The sequence below is a fragment of the Aplysia californica genome, unplaced genomic scaffold (genome assembly GCF_000002075.1).
Source record: "Aplysia californica isolate F4 #8 unplaced genomic scaffold, AplCal3.0 scaffold00912, whole genome shotgun sequence".
NCBI classification, from domain to species: Eukaryota; Metazoa; Mollusca; class Gastropoda; order Aplysiida; family Aplysiidae; genus Aplysia; species Aplysia californica.
This window is the reverse complement of record NW_004798182.1, coordinates 145,613-157,856: the sequence shown is the minus strand read 5'-3', so window position 1 is coordinate 157,856 and position 12,244 is coordinate 145,613. Positions and strand designations below refer to the sequence as shown.

The 12,244-nt window shown below is 41.1% G+C and overlaps 1 protein-coding gene across 1 annotated transcript in view; it reads left to right on the top strand.

The window, feature by feature from the left end:
* The window catches only part of LOC101847382 (basement membrane-specific heparan sulfate proteoglycan core protein), a gene marked incomplete at its 5' end in the record, with an annotated part of 125,383 nt that overhangs the window by 79,996 nt on the left and 33,143 nt on the right, over positions 1-12,244 (top strand). The window contains 11 exon segments of the mRNA XM_013089265.1: positions 962-1,026; positions 2,223-2,498; positions 3,413-3,519; positions 4,440-4,614; positions 5,515-5,637; positions 6,874-7,035; positions 8,079-8,210; positions 9,104-9,241; positions 9,712-9,857; positions 10,853-10,970; positions 12,040-12,163. Coding sequence (XP_012944719.1) covers positions 962-1,026; positions 2,223-2,498; positions 3,413-3,519; positions 4,440-4,614; positions 5,515-5,637; positions 6,874-7,035; positions 8,079-8,210; positions 9,104-9,241; positions 9,712-9,857; positions 10,853-10,970; positions 12,040-12,163 — 1,566 coding nt within the window.

The following is a 12,244-nucleotide window of genomic DNA, read 5'->3' as shown; positions in this document are numbered from 1 at the left end:
GAGAGAGAGAGAGAGAGAGAGAGAGAGAGAGAGAGAGAGAGAGAGAGAGAGGGAGAGAGAGAGAGAGAGAGAGAGAAGCTAAGACTGTTGATCAACATTTGGGCCTTTATGCATTTATCATGTCGCAGCAAAATAATTCTCTCTTAGAAAATCATTAAATTCTTATCTTGTGTTATCTTATCTATCACATCTAACATTTTTTCAACTCCACATTTTTTAATCTTTTCTCAATCAATGAGTTGAGGAGGGGAGATCAATCCATAGTCTTTCAACTTAGAGCACAAAACATGTGCCCCTCAATCAACATTTCAACCGAATTGGAGTAAAGCAGTCTGCTGCCAGCCCACCATGTGACTACCCCTCAGAGACAGTGGAACATCATCTGTTCTTCTGTAGAAAACTAACTGATCTGAGGGGATGTTTTCTTCCCAAGCTACCCCACACATCTAACTGCCTCTACTCCTCAAGACAACAATTAGAACAGACATGCAGCTATTACAGAATGGTATCATGCAGAAGAGTTAACGCTCAGATGCTACTGGATCGCTGACAACAGCGGTGGCATCTCTTCAGGGGGGATTCAGGGAGGTTGGACTGCCTCACCCGCTACCCAAAGGAGGCGGTGGCCCTGGCGAAGAGCACGCTCTTCGGGGCTCCAAACATTTCGAACGGATAGGCTACCACACACACTCACAGCAACAACATCTCATCTGGCTGTCCCCGACGTTTTATGCAAAAAAAATTCTGAAATTATGCAAACTGAGCCCAAAAATGTGAAATTATGCGATTCTGTTAATTTTCACAAAGAATAATAAAGGAAATTAATCAGAAATTATGAAAAAAATGATCAAATTTTGCTAAATGATGCAGTGTGCATAAAACCACGGGGACAGACTGGTCTTATCTCATCTTATGATATCTAGCAGCTTTTTCAACTCCTCATTTCTTCCTCCCCCCTTAGGTGCGCTCCTGGCTATGGCGGCAACCCTCGCGAGCCCGGTGGCAGATGTGAGGTGGATACCGTCGGTGGGTACACAGACACATGTCGCTACCTTGAATTACAAAGTTCTTTCTCACATTTTTGCTCGTTTAGAGTTACTAAGACCCTGAGGTCAGAAACCAAATGTGAGGCAGCGTGGTGGAATCAGGCTCTCGTCAAAATAATCAAAGTGAAGAAACTTGTATTTTTCTGCCGGTTTGTGAATTTTTATCAAATTTTTTTTTTTGGCTCAATGCCTTTTATCCCCATTAAAGAACTCTTTTCAGAGTGGATTTTTCTGAAAAACGTTGATTAAAGGCACAAAAAATGTAAATTTTCAGTTACCACGGACTCTTAAGCTAAGGAAATAACAAATCTTTGGCTTCCATTTTCTCACTAATTTTACCCCTGAAAACAGGTAACCTCCACCTCCTTCTTTTGCAAATATCTCGACTTCTATTCAAGATAAATGAAATTTTTAAAATTCCAAATAAAGACAAGAGAACAAGCTTTAAGATGATACCAATAAATCAACATGCCCAAAAATTGATGAGAGCCTGATTCCTCCATGCTGCCTCACAAATGTTCTATCTTTTCTGTCAAAATCATAAGATTATTCGGAGTCGTTGTCAAGATTTTCAAAGAACTGCTTTTGAAAAAGCTTGATATATTATTGTGAAACTCAAATTTTTTAATTTCAGATTTCTCGAAACTTGTTACTGAGCAGATAAGATTTTGTGTTCTGAGGTAGACAAAGATGATTACATTGTACTTTTTTTAGTTTCTCTATGAGTTTTAAGTCACTTGCAATGAAACTAAGTGTCAGTCCATATATTAAACCTTTTTTATTGCTTAGCATTTACTCTTTTTAGTTAAGATTTAGAAAGAGTTTCACAGAACTTGCAATGAAAATAGGTCATATTGCTGAAAACAGGTCCCTCTTACTGAGAAATCTTTCATTAGATAAAGAACTATATAAATAGCTTCATATTTTTAAATTTAAAAACAAATTTAGTGATGTGTATGTCGCTTTCAGATTTCGTTCCGAAAAAGGGTTTCGGTATAGGGGGGGACACATTCTCAGGAGATAAAAAATCAAATAATTTTACTGTGTAGAATGGAGGATGTATAACTTTATCATTCCCTTTACCTGGGGTTTTTTTTAGGATGTATAATTTATTTATCATTTCCTTCTACCTTTTTATAATCTTTGACACATATTATTTTTTCCCCACAATTCCAGGACCCCCACCAGGTGTCGCTGTGAGCCCTGTATCTGTGTCCGAGCCCATTGGCTCCACCGCGACCTTCCAGTGTATCCCAAGTGGCCAGGCACCGTTCAACGTGGTCTGGAGCCGACTGGACGGGCGGCCATTGCCTCGCAGGGCCCAACAGGGACCCGGCCCCAATTACCTTCTCACCATCACTCAGCTGGAGTTTGCCGACTCAGCGAGATACGTGTGCTCGGTCACCAACGCTTACGGAAATAACAGGGATTATGTGGCTCTCCAAGTCACTGGTAAGTGTCGTTTAAGTTTTAGTTTTAGGAAATAACAGGGATTACGTGGCTCTCCAAGTCACTGGTAAGTTTTGTTTAAGTTTTTGTTTTATGAAACAACAGGGATTACGTGGCTCTCCAAGTCACTGGTAAGTTTCGTCTTAGTTTTAGGAACAGTTTTACTGCTCTTACAACACAAAAAAAGTCTTATCAGTGTCGATCTGGTTAGTCTCAAAAGCAGTTCACAAAAGCAGTTCAAGTAACATCTTTTGGTTGAGGCTTATTTTTAGTTTTCTTGTCGTCTCGATTAATGTAATGTTAGTAAAACTGTTGAGAGAGAAAGTTACAAGAGAAAGAGAGAAAGTGAGAGAGACAGACAGAGAGACAGACAGACAGACAGACGGACGGACGGACGGACGGACGGACGGACGGACGGACGGATGGACAGACAGACAGACAGACAGACAGACAGACAGACAGACAGACAGATGGACGGACACACAGACAGACAGACAGACAGACAGAAAGACAGACAGACAGACAGACAGATAGACAGAGAGAGAGAGAGAGAGAGAGAGAGAGAGAGAGAGAGAGAGAGAGAGAGACAAAGAAAGAGGGATGGATGGAAGGAGGAAGGAAGGAAAGAGTGAAAGGATCACTATTGGAACTATGCACTTTGTATTATTGTAAAACACATTGAGTGCTTCCTCAGTGGAAATGAGAGCACGAGGGAGAGAGAGAGTTCATGTCCGTGGACACATCTTATCCTTTCTGATCTTATCTCATCTTATCTTATCTTGTATCTTATCTTATCTTGTCTTAGCTTAACTTATCTTAACTTATCTTATCTTATCTCATGTTATCCTATATCTCATCTTATCTCATCTCATCTCATCTTATCTTATCTTATCTTATCACCTTTTACCTTCTCCCAGACAATGAGACGCCTCTGAGAGTGAGGATTGAGGAGCCAACCAATGTGGTGACAAGACCCGGTGCCCAGGTCACCTTCATCTGCGTGGCCTACCAGTACAGCAGTGCTGTAAGTAACTCCACCAGCTTTACCTTGGAAAAAGTCCTTCATAATGTAATCAAATGAATAGAGCATGCTGTAGAATGAAAAAATGCACTATACAAATGCAGTTGTGAGGCAGCGTGGTAGAATCAGGCTCTCGTCAAAATAATCAAAGAGAAGAAACTTGCATTTTTCCGCAGGTTTGTGAATTTTTATTTAAAAAATTTTTTTTTGGCCTAACACCTTTGATGCCCGTTAAAGAACTCATTTCTGGGTGGATTTTTCTGAAAAACGTTAATTAAAGGCTCACAAAATGAACATTTTTAGTTACCACGGACTCTTAAACTAAGGGAATAACTAATTTTTGGCGATCATTTTCTCAATAATTTGACCTCTGAAAACAGATGACCCCCACCTCTTTCTTTCGCAAATATCTCGACTTGTACTCAAGATAAATGGATATTTTTTTCCATCCAAATAAAGACAAGTGAAAAAGCTTTAAGATGATACCAATAACTCTACATGCCCAAAAATTGAGGAGAGCCTGATTCCACCATGCTGCCTCACAATTGTTATCTTGGTGTCAGAGGTAAAATTAGCAAGAAAATGGTTGTTGAAGTTTGGGGACTTTTAAAGCCTGAATGTCTTTGAAAACTGCAAGTTTCCATTTTGTGCCTTTGTTCAACATGCTTCTATAAAATCAACATAGAAATCATATCTGATGATAGTTAGTTTTTAGTAGAATTTTTACATCAATCACAACACAAATAAGTCATTTAATGCTGAACATTAAAAGTGTTACAAGAGAGTAACGTACCAAGAAAAAAATGAAGGAGATATAATGACAATGGATTCGTGATAGGAGAGAAGGAGTAGACGACACTAGAGCACTCACTCTTGATATTAACCTGCTTGCGGCTAAACCAAATTCTTTTCCCTCGATCTAGGCCAACTACGTCCTGTCCTGGTCCAAGGTCGGTGGTGTCCTTCCTGGCAAGGTTCTGGATCAGAACGGCGTCCTGGTCATCCCTGACGTTGACGAGAATGACATCGGTACCTACACTTGTACCGGATCTGACCCCGGTGGCACCGACACTGCCCGCGCCTCCGTGAGGTTTGGAGGTAAGGAAGGAAAGAGGCTGAGGAAGATAAGGAAGAAAAAAGGCTTAGAAAAATAAGGGAGCAAAGAGGCTTAGGATGATAAGGAGGAAGATAAGGAAGGAAAGAGGCTTAGGAAGATAAGGAGGAAGATAAGGAAGGAAAGAGGCTAAGGAAGATAAGAAAAGAAAGAAGCTTAGGAAGATAAAGAAAGGAAGAAATGCTGAAAGATAAGGTAAGAAAGAAGCCTAGGACGATAAAGAAAGGAAGAAATGCTGAAAGATAAGGGAAGAAAGAAGCCTAGGATGATAAAGAAAGAAAGAGGCTTAGGAAGATAAGGAAGGAAAGAGGCTTAGGATGATAAGGGAAGGAAGAAATACTGAAAGATAAGGGAATATAGAAACTCTGGGAAGTAAGGGAAGAAAGAAACGCTGGAAAAATTAAACCAAAAAAAAAAATTGACTATCATATTAGTTATTGGTCTCTGTTTTGGGAGGCTAGAAAAGCATGCCCTTATCCAAACATGAACTCACACACTTGCACATGCGCACACTGAACACACACACACACACACACACATGCATACGCACGTATACACACACACACACACACACACACACACACACCACACACACATGCATACACACGTACACAGATACACACACGCAGGCACATACACACACACACACACACACACACACACACACACACACACACACACACACACACACACACACGCACGCATGCACTTACACATAACACACACACACATACATACACACACACATACACACACTCATATACACCCACAAACACATACACACACACACACACACACACACACACACACACACACACACACATATATACACCCACTGATACACCCACACAGATATACTTCACACTTCCCTCTCGTGTCCCCAGATTTTGAGGAGCCCCCCACAGTGCGCATTGAGCCCCGCTACCTGCAAGTCTCGGAGGGAGATGATGTACAGTTCAGATGTATCGCCCAAGGATCACCTCAACCCACCGTGCGCTGGACTAAAGGTGAGGGTTAGAAAGAGGTTTGCTAGCAAAATGAATTGAAGACTATAGGGGAAAAACGACGGTAATCACTAACTGAAAATCGTTTGGGTACCAATATTGAACGCTTGTTGACTCATAACTGTATTCCTGTTTAACTGCTGGTTGATTATTGTTGTTAGATTTCTTATTCAACAACACTTAACAATAAACCACAAGTCAATCAAATATGAAGTTGTGAGTCCACAAGCTTTTAAAATTGGCACCCTCACAATTTCCAGTTTGTGACTACCATCGTTTTTCCCCTGTGCTCTTCGATTACTTCTCACAATCCACAAATAGAGATATTGGCCAAAAATCTATTGATAGCATATGCTTGAACTCTAATATGCCTTTTATTGTATGATTGTAAGAATTTCCACTATAAGCGTGATGTATCCGATCTATTTCCTTAAGGCTTACATCCGAGAAGTTGTTTATTTTGTCAGCATGCTTCACATTTGTTCATGAATAAGATAAGATATAATGAAATAAGATCTGATCAGATGAGGTGAGGTGAGGTGAGGTGAGGTGAGGTGAGGTGAGCTGAGCTGAGGTGAGGTGAGGTGAGGTGAGGTGAGGTGAGGTGAGATGAGGTGAGCTGAGGTGAGTTCAGGTGAGGTGAAATGAAGTAAGGTGAGGTGAGGTGAGGTGAGGTGAGGTGAGGTGAGGTGAGGTGAGGTGAGGTGAGGTGAAATGAAGTAAGGTGAGGTGAAGTAAGGTGAGGTGAGGTTTGGTGAGGCGAAGATGATATGAGAAGAAATGTAGATGGGCTGAGATAAGATTGGATAAGGCTTTATTGTCCCTTTGGGAAATTGTCTCTTGCTTCACAGAAATGATAAAAACACACGATAGAAAAGAAAAGAGAATGAGAGGATTTTTTGTTTTCATTTTTGTTTGTTTCTTGGGGTGGATTATAAGTTGTGAATGGCGAAGACAAATTTCTCCCTGCGAGATTAATAAAGCTTTTCATTGTCATTGTCGTTGTCATTGTTGTTGTCATTATCATTATCAATGTCATTATTATTATCATTGTCATTGTCATTGTCAATATCATTATCATTGTCATTATCATTATCACTATCATTATCATCATCATTATTATTGTCATTGTATTTGTCATTATCATTATCAATATCATTATCATTATCACTCTCATTATCATCATCATTGTCATTCACAATTAATCATCTCTCTGCGATACTTGTCCCCTGTTTTCAGGAGCTGACGGTCCTCTGCCTAGCTATGTGATCACCGATGACAGCGGCCTGTTCCGCATCCAGTCAGTGACCGCTGATGACCAGTCAGACTACTACTGTACCGCCACCAACTCTGAGGGAACCACGTCTGTCAGAACCATCATCTACGTTGAGAGACGTCCTAGTAAGTGAAAGGGAAAATTGAGACGATATTTATGATAATGATATGAATAGTGATAATAAAGATCTCTTATATAGTGCTTATGTGTGAATAATTGTGTGTGTGTGAGTATGTGTGTGTATGTGTCTGTGTGCGTGTGTGTGTTTGTGTGCGTGTGTGTGTGTGTGTGTGTGAGTGTATTTGTGTGTGTGTGTGTGTGTGTGTGTGCAATATTTTGTGGGAGAGGGGAGATGGAGAGAGAAACAGACAGAGACTAAAAAGAGAGAAGGAGCGGAAAGTGAGAGAGAGAGAGCGACACAGAGAAAGAGAGAGAAATTATCCGCTGAGAGTTAGAATCATATGGTGATCATGTTCTTTGTATTAATGTAAAATGCATTGAGCACTTTCTTTGTGGAAATGCGCAATATGAGAAGTATAAGTGAAGTTTACCATTATTATGTATTATCACATGATTCCTGCAACAATGTTCAAATCTCCAATATTTCATACATTACTCCTGCAGCAATGTCAACACATAACTCCTGCAACAATATTCAAATCTCCAATATTTCCCCACTTTACTCCTGCAACAATATTCAAATCTCCAATATTTCCCCCACATTACTCCTACAACAATATTCAAATCTCCAATATTTCCCCCACATTACTCCTACAACAATATTCAAATCTCCAATATTTCCCCCACATTACTCCTACAACAATATTCAAATCTCCAATATTTCCCCCACATTACTCCTACAACAATATTCAAATCTCCAATATTTCCCCCACATTACTCCTACAACAATATTCAAATCTCCAATATTTCCCCCACATTATTCCTACAACAATATTCAAATCTCCAATATTTCCCCCACATTACTCCTACAACAATATTCAAATCTCCAATATTTCCCCACTTTACTCCTGCAACAATATTCAAATCTCCAATATTTCCCCACTTTACTCCTGCAACAATGTTCAAATCTCCAATATTTCCCCCCATTAGGCCTATTCCTGCTACAATGTTCAAATCTCCAATATTTCCCCGTCTGTGTTCCCCGCAGCCCGCGTGGAGGTCATCGTTCGCAGAACCAACATCACCGCCGTCATCGGAGAGACTGAGCAGCTGATCTGCTACGCCGAGGGAAGTAACCAGGTCAACCTTATCTGGTCCCGCGAGGGAGGACTGCCTATTGGTACGTAGTCTGTTGGGTTTTTTTGTCTCCGTCTGTTTGGTTCAGTAAGACTCTTTTTTTTCTTCTTTTTTTTTAAAGGAAGTGTTTTATACGGCGCTCGCAACTTGCATAAGGTCATATGAATGCACAGTCAGACTCTTTAAACAAAATTGTGTGTTGTTGTATTAGAACGAGTATAGGTGAGTCTTTCATCTCTACAGGATTTGAGAGTGATCTAAGGAGTGTAGACTTTCATGAACATGTTTGTGCGCTAATTAGATTGTACAGCTTTGTCAGCTGAAATATTGAAAGCTATACCTGAAATTTTATTTACCAATTAAGCTGCTAAAAGGGGAAAAGTTTTCACCCTCTCTTTATTCATTTTGCTAGAACAAAGATAAGGTATTGTCAATAAGATTGTATGCAATTTGCTTTTCTGTGTGCAGCGAGTATTTTACTTCTGGTTTGTTGTTTTTTAAAATGGGATTTTTAAAATCGCCTTATATGTATTGTGAGAGATTAAAGAGAGGAGAGAGAGAGAGAGAGAGAGAGAGAGAGAGAGAGAGAGAGAGAGAGAGAGAGAGAGAGAGAGAGAGAGAGAGAGAGAGAGAGAGAGAGAGAGAGAGAGAGAGAGAGAGAGAGAGAGAGAGAGAGAGAGAGAGAGAGAGAGAGAGGGGGGTGAGAGGGGAACAGAGACAGAGAGAGAGAGAGAGAGAGAGAGAGAGAGAAAAGGAGTTTGGTTGGGATGTACGTTGATATTTCCGACTTTATTCACACTATTTGCATAGGAAAGCCAATTTTATTACAACCTTATCCTTTTTTATGTCAAGGAGTGATGAATGTTACCATCATCCACTAAACTCCTAAACAAATTTATCTTGACCTTAATCTTAACTTAACAATCCTTCCTCCAGGCGCCACCCAGGAGAACGGCATCCTGACCTTGAGCAACATCCAGCCTTCCTACAGAGGAACCTACGTTTGTACCGGCGCCACGCCCTCGGGCATCATTGGACGCGCCACTGCCCGCGTAACCATCATCGGAGAAGCTCGTGAGTACACGTTGCCATGGTAACGAGAACATTTTGAAGACTCTTATCATAATAGAAAAGAAATACTCTCAGTAATGTTTGGTGTGATTTACATTATAATTCAGTCATATTTTTTCCCTTTTTAATTTACTTGCTTTTCCACTTTCACCCCCCACACCTCACCCCCCCCCCCCCCCCTTCTTTTGGCAAGACTATACTCTTCTATTTCTTTGGATTTGTAGTCTTGTTTGTGTATTAGATGGACAAACTGCTATTATTGTTATTTTTATTAATATTATTATCATTATTATTATTAGTACTATTATGATTATTATTATTATTGTTATTATTATTATATGATCAAATGTATCTCTTCGTTTTATGATGATGATGATTATTATTATTATTATTGTTATTATTATTATTATTATTATTATTATTATTAATTTTACTAAGCAAGATAATATAAAACGTCTCTTTTCCTTATTCAGGTGAGGCACCAACAGTGACCATTGAGCCAGACCGTCAGACCGTCGGCTCGGGCACCACAGGAACTCTGCGCTGCATCGTGACAGGAACCCCGCGCCCCTCCATCACATGGTCCAGAGCCCGTGGAGAGCTCTCCAGTAACCACCAGGTACATCTAGATTAAGTTTTGTTTGCAATAATCTGTAGCACTGGTTCATCGGTGTGAGGAAAAAGTGCTGAATTATCCGGCAGAAAGAAAGAAATATTGGCAGAGAGACCCAAAACTCTCCCTCTCTCTCTCTCTCTCTCTCTCTCTCTCTCTCTCTCTCTCTCTCTCTCTCTCTCTCTCTCTCTGTCTCTCTCTCCCTCTCTCTCTCTCTCTCTCTCTCTCTCTCTCCCTCCCTCCCTCCCTCCCTCCCTCCCCTCCCTCCCTCCCTCCCTCCCTCTCTCTCTCCCTCTCCCTCTCCCTCTCCCTCTCTCTCTCTCTCTCTCTCTCTCTCTCTCTCTCTCTCTCTCTCTCTCTCTCTCTCTCTCTCTCTCTTTCTTCTGGCGTTGTGGGTAAAGTTAGGATCAGGAGCTCAGGGCTCAAAGGTTTAACTTGAAATAGTTCAACTCTGAGCAAAAAAAAAAATTGTGTTTTAATTACTTCTGCCTTGCTCTGTCAAGTACAGTTGAGTCCATCTCTTAGTTTTACTTTTAGTAAGAGTTTTACGGCACTTGCAACACAATAAGGTCATACAAGTGCGAAAGATAAGAGGTGTTACAAGAGAGTAACAAACACAAAAAAGAAGGAGGGGAGATAAAGACGATAGATGTTTGATAGGAAAGAAGACGCAAACCACACCGGAGCACCCTCCAACCACCCACAGTCCATCTTTGCATGATTTGAAGTGGATTCAAGAGGCATGGACTTCATCATCATCATCAATGCCTTTCACCCCTGGCAGGGTATAGGCCACATACAAGCTCCTTCCATTTATCTCTGTCCTGAGCCATCCTTCCAAGCTCGTTCCAAGTGAGCTTCATTTCTCTCATGTCCCTTTCCACGCATCTCCTCCATGTTTCCCGTGGCCTACCCCTGCCTCGTGCTCCCTGTGGGTTCCACTGCAGCAACTGTCTTGTGACATGGACCTACATATTACTATACTTACTCTCCTTGAACAGGTGAACGGCGACGTTTTGAGAATTCTCCAGGCTGACATGGACGACCGTGGTGTCTACGTCTGCACTGCTTCCAATGTTGCCGGATCTGCCCAGGCTTCGGCCATTGTTGATATCGAACGTAAGTACCCGTCTAATTAGGTCGTGAGTCGCCCCAGATTGAGTTGCTTTTAGCTACAGAATTATTTCATGGACAGAGAAGAAATCAAACATGGAAGTACTGAAAAAAATCCTGGGAGGGCCACTTGCTAATAATAATTAAAGATAGCATTTGTATAGCGCAAATCCCCGCTCAACAGCAAGCTCTATGCACTTCACAATCTATACCATTGCCCCAGCAGACCTGAGAGCATTCTGAAACAAACTCAACTTTGTGGGAAGCATACAGTGCAAGCAGCCATTTATAGGAGCTAAAACACTAACATCCTGACAAGATCTTTCGCTGTTTAAGGCTGGGTACCCATTCCCACCTGGGTGAAGTGAGAAAAATTCGTGTAAAGTGCCTTTCCCAAGGACACAACGTCGGGCCCGCGGCTCGAACCCCCGACCCCGCAACCTCATGATTACAAGTCCGGTAGCCTACCCACTAGGCCACCGATGCCACAATAGAGACAATTCCAAAATGACAAATGCTGTTTCTAGGACATTTGACCTGACATGAAGGCTTTGATCATCTTGCTCTCGCTGGAAATAATAGAAGGGAACAAGGCAGAGGTAGACCCAGAGAAATATTTGAAAAAAACTTAAACAGGTGAATTACGTGGAAACAGCAGGATAATGATAATATATGAAATAAATATATATGAGATTTTTTAGAGCCCTCAAGTGGAAAAAGAATTATAGAGATATATTATAATCACACATGTTTCTCTAGACTGAGCAGTTAGTGATGATCATGTTGAACATATGGGAGGTGTGCTGACAAAATGAGTTACTTTGTGAATTTCAGCCTAATGGAAATTGATACTTCAACTTTATAAGGTGAAGTTTGTACAATTTGTAAGTATGGAATACTAAAAGACACAATTGACTTGAAGAAAATGGCGTCATTTCAAAATCTGTTAATCTGACCCCATTGTCAAATTTCATCCAATATCTCCATTCTTGGATTGCGAGAAGTAACTCATTTTGTCAGAACACCTCACATATCGGTATGGGTATAATCTGAACGCGTTGTTCTTCCTAATTAGGTCGCGAGCCACCACTGATCGAGCTGTACCCAGACAACCAACAGAGCCGCTCGGTGGGCAGCAGCGCCCTCTTCCAGTGCCGTGTGATTGGAGGAACCCCCGCCCCGACTGTCACCTGGTCCAGGTCAGTGGACGGGAATGTGTTCTCCCTGATTATTTTGTTGTTGTTTGTTGTGTCCTTGGAATTAGCTTAATAATGATGATA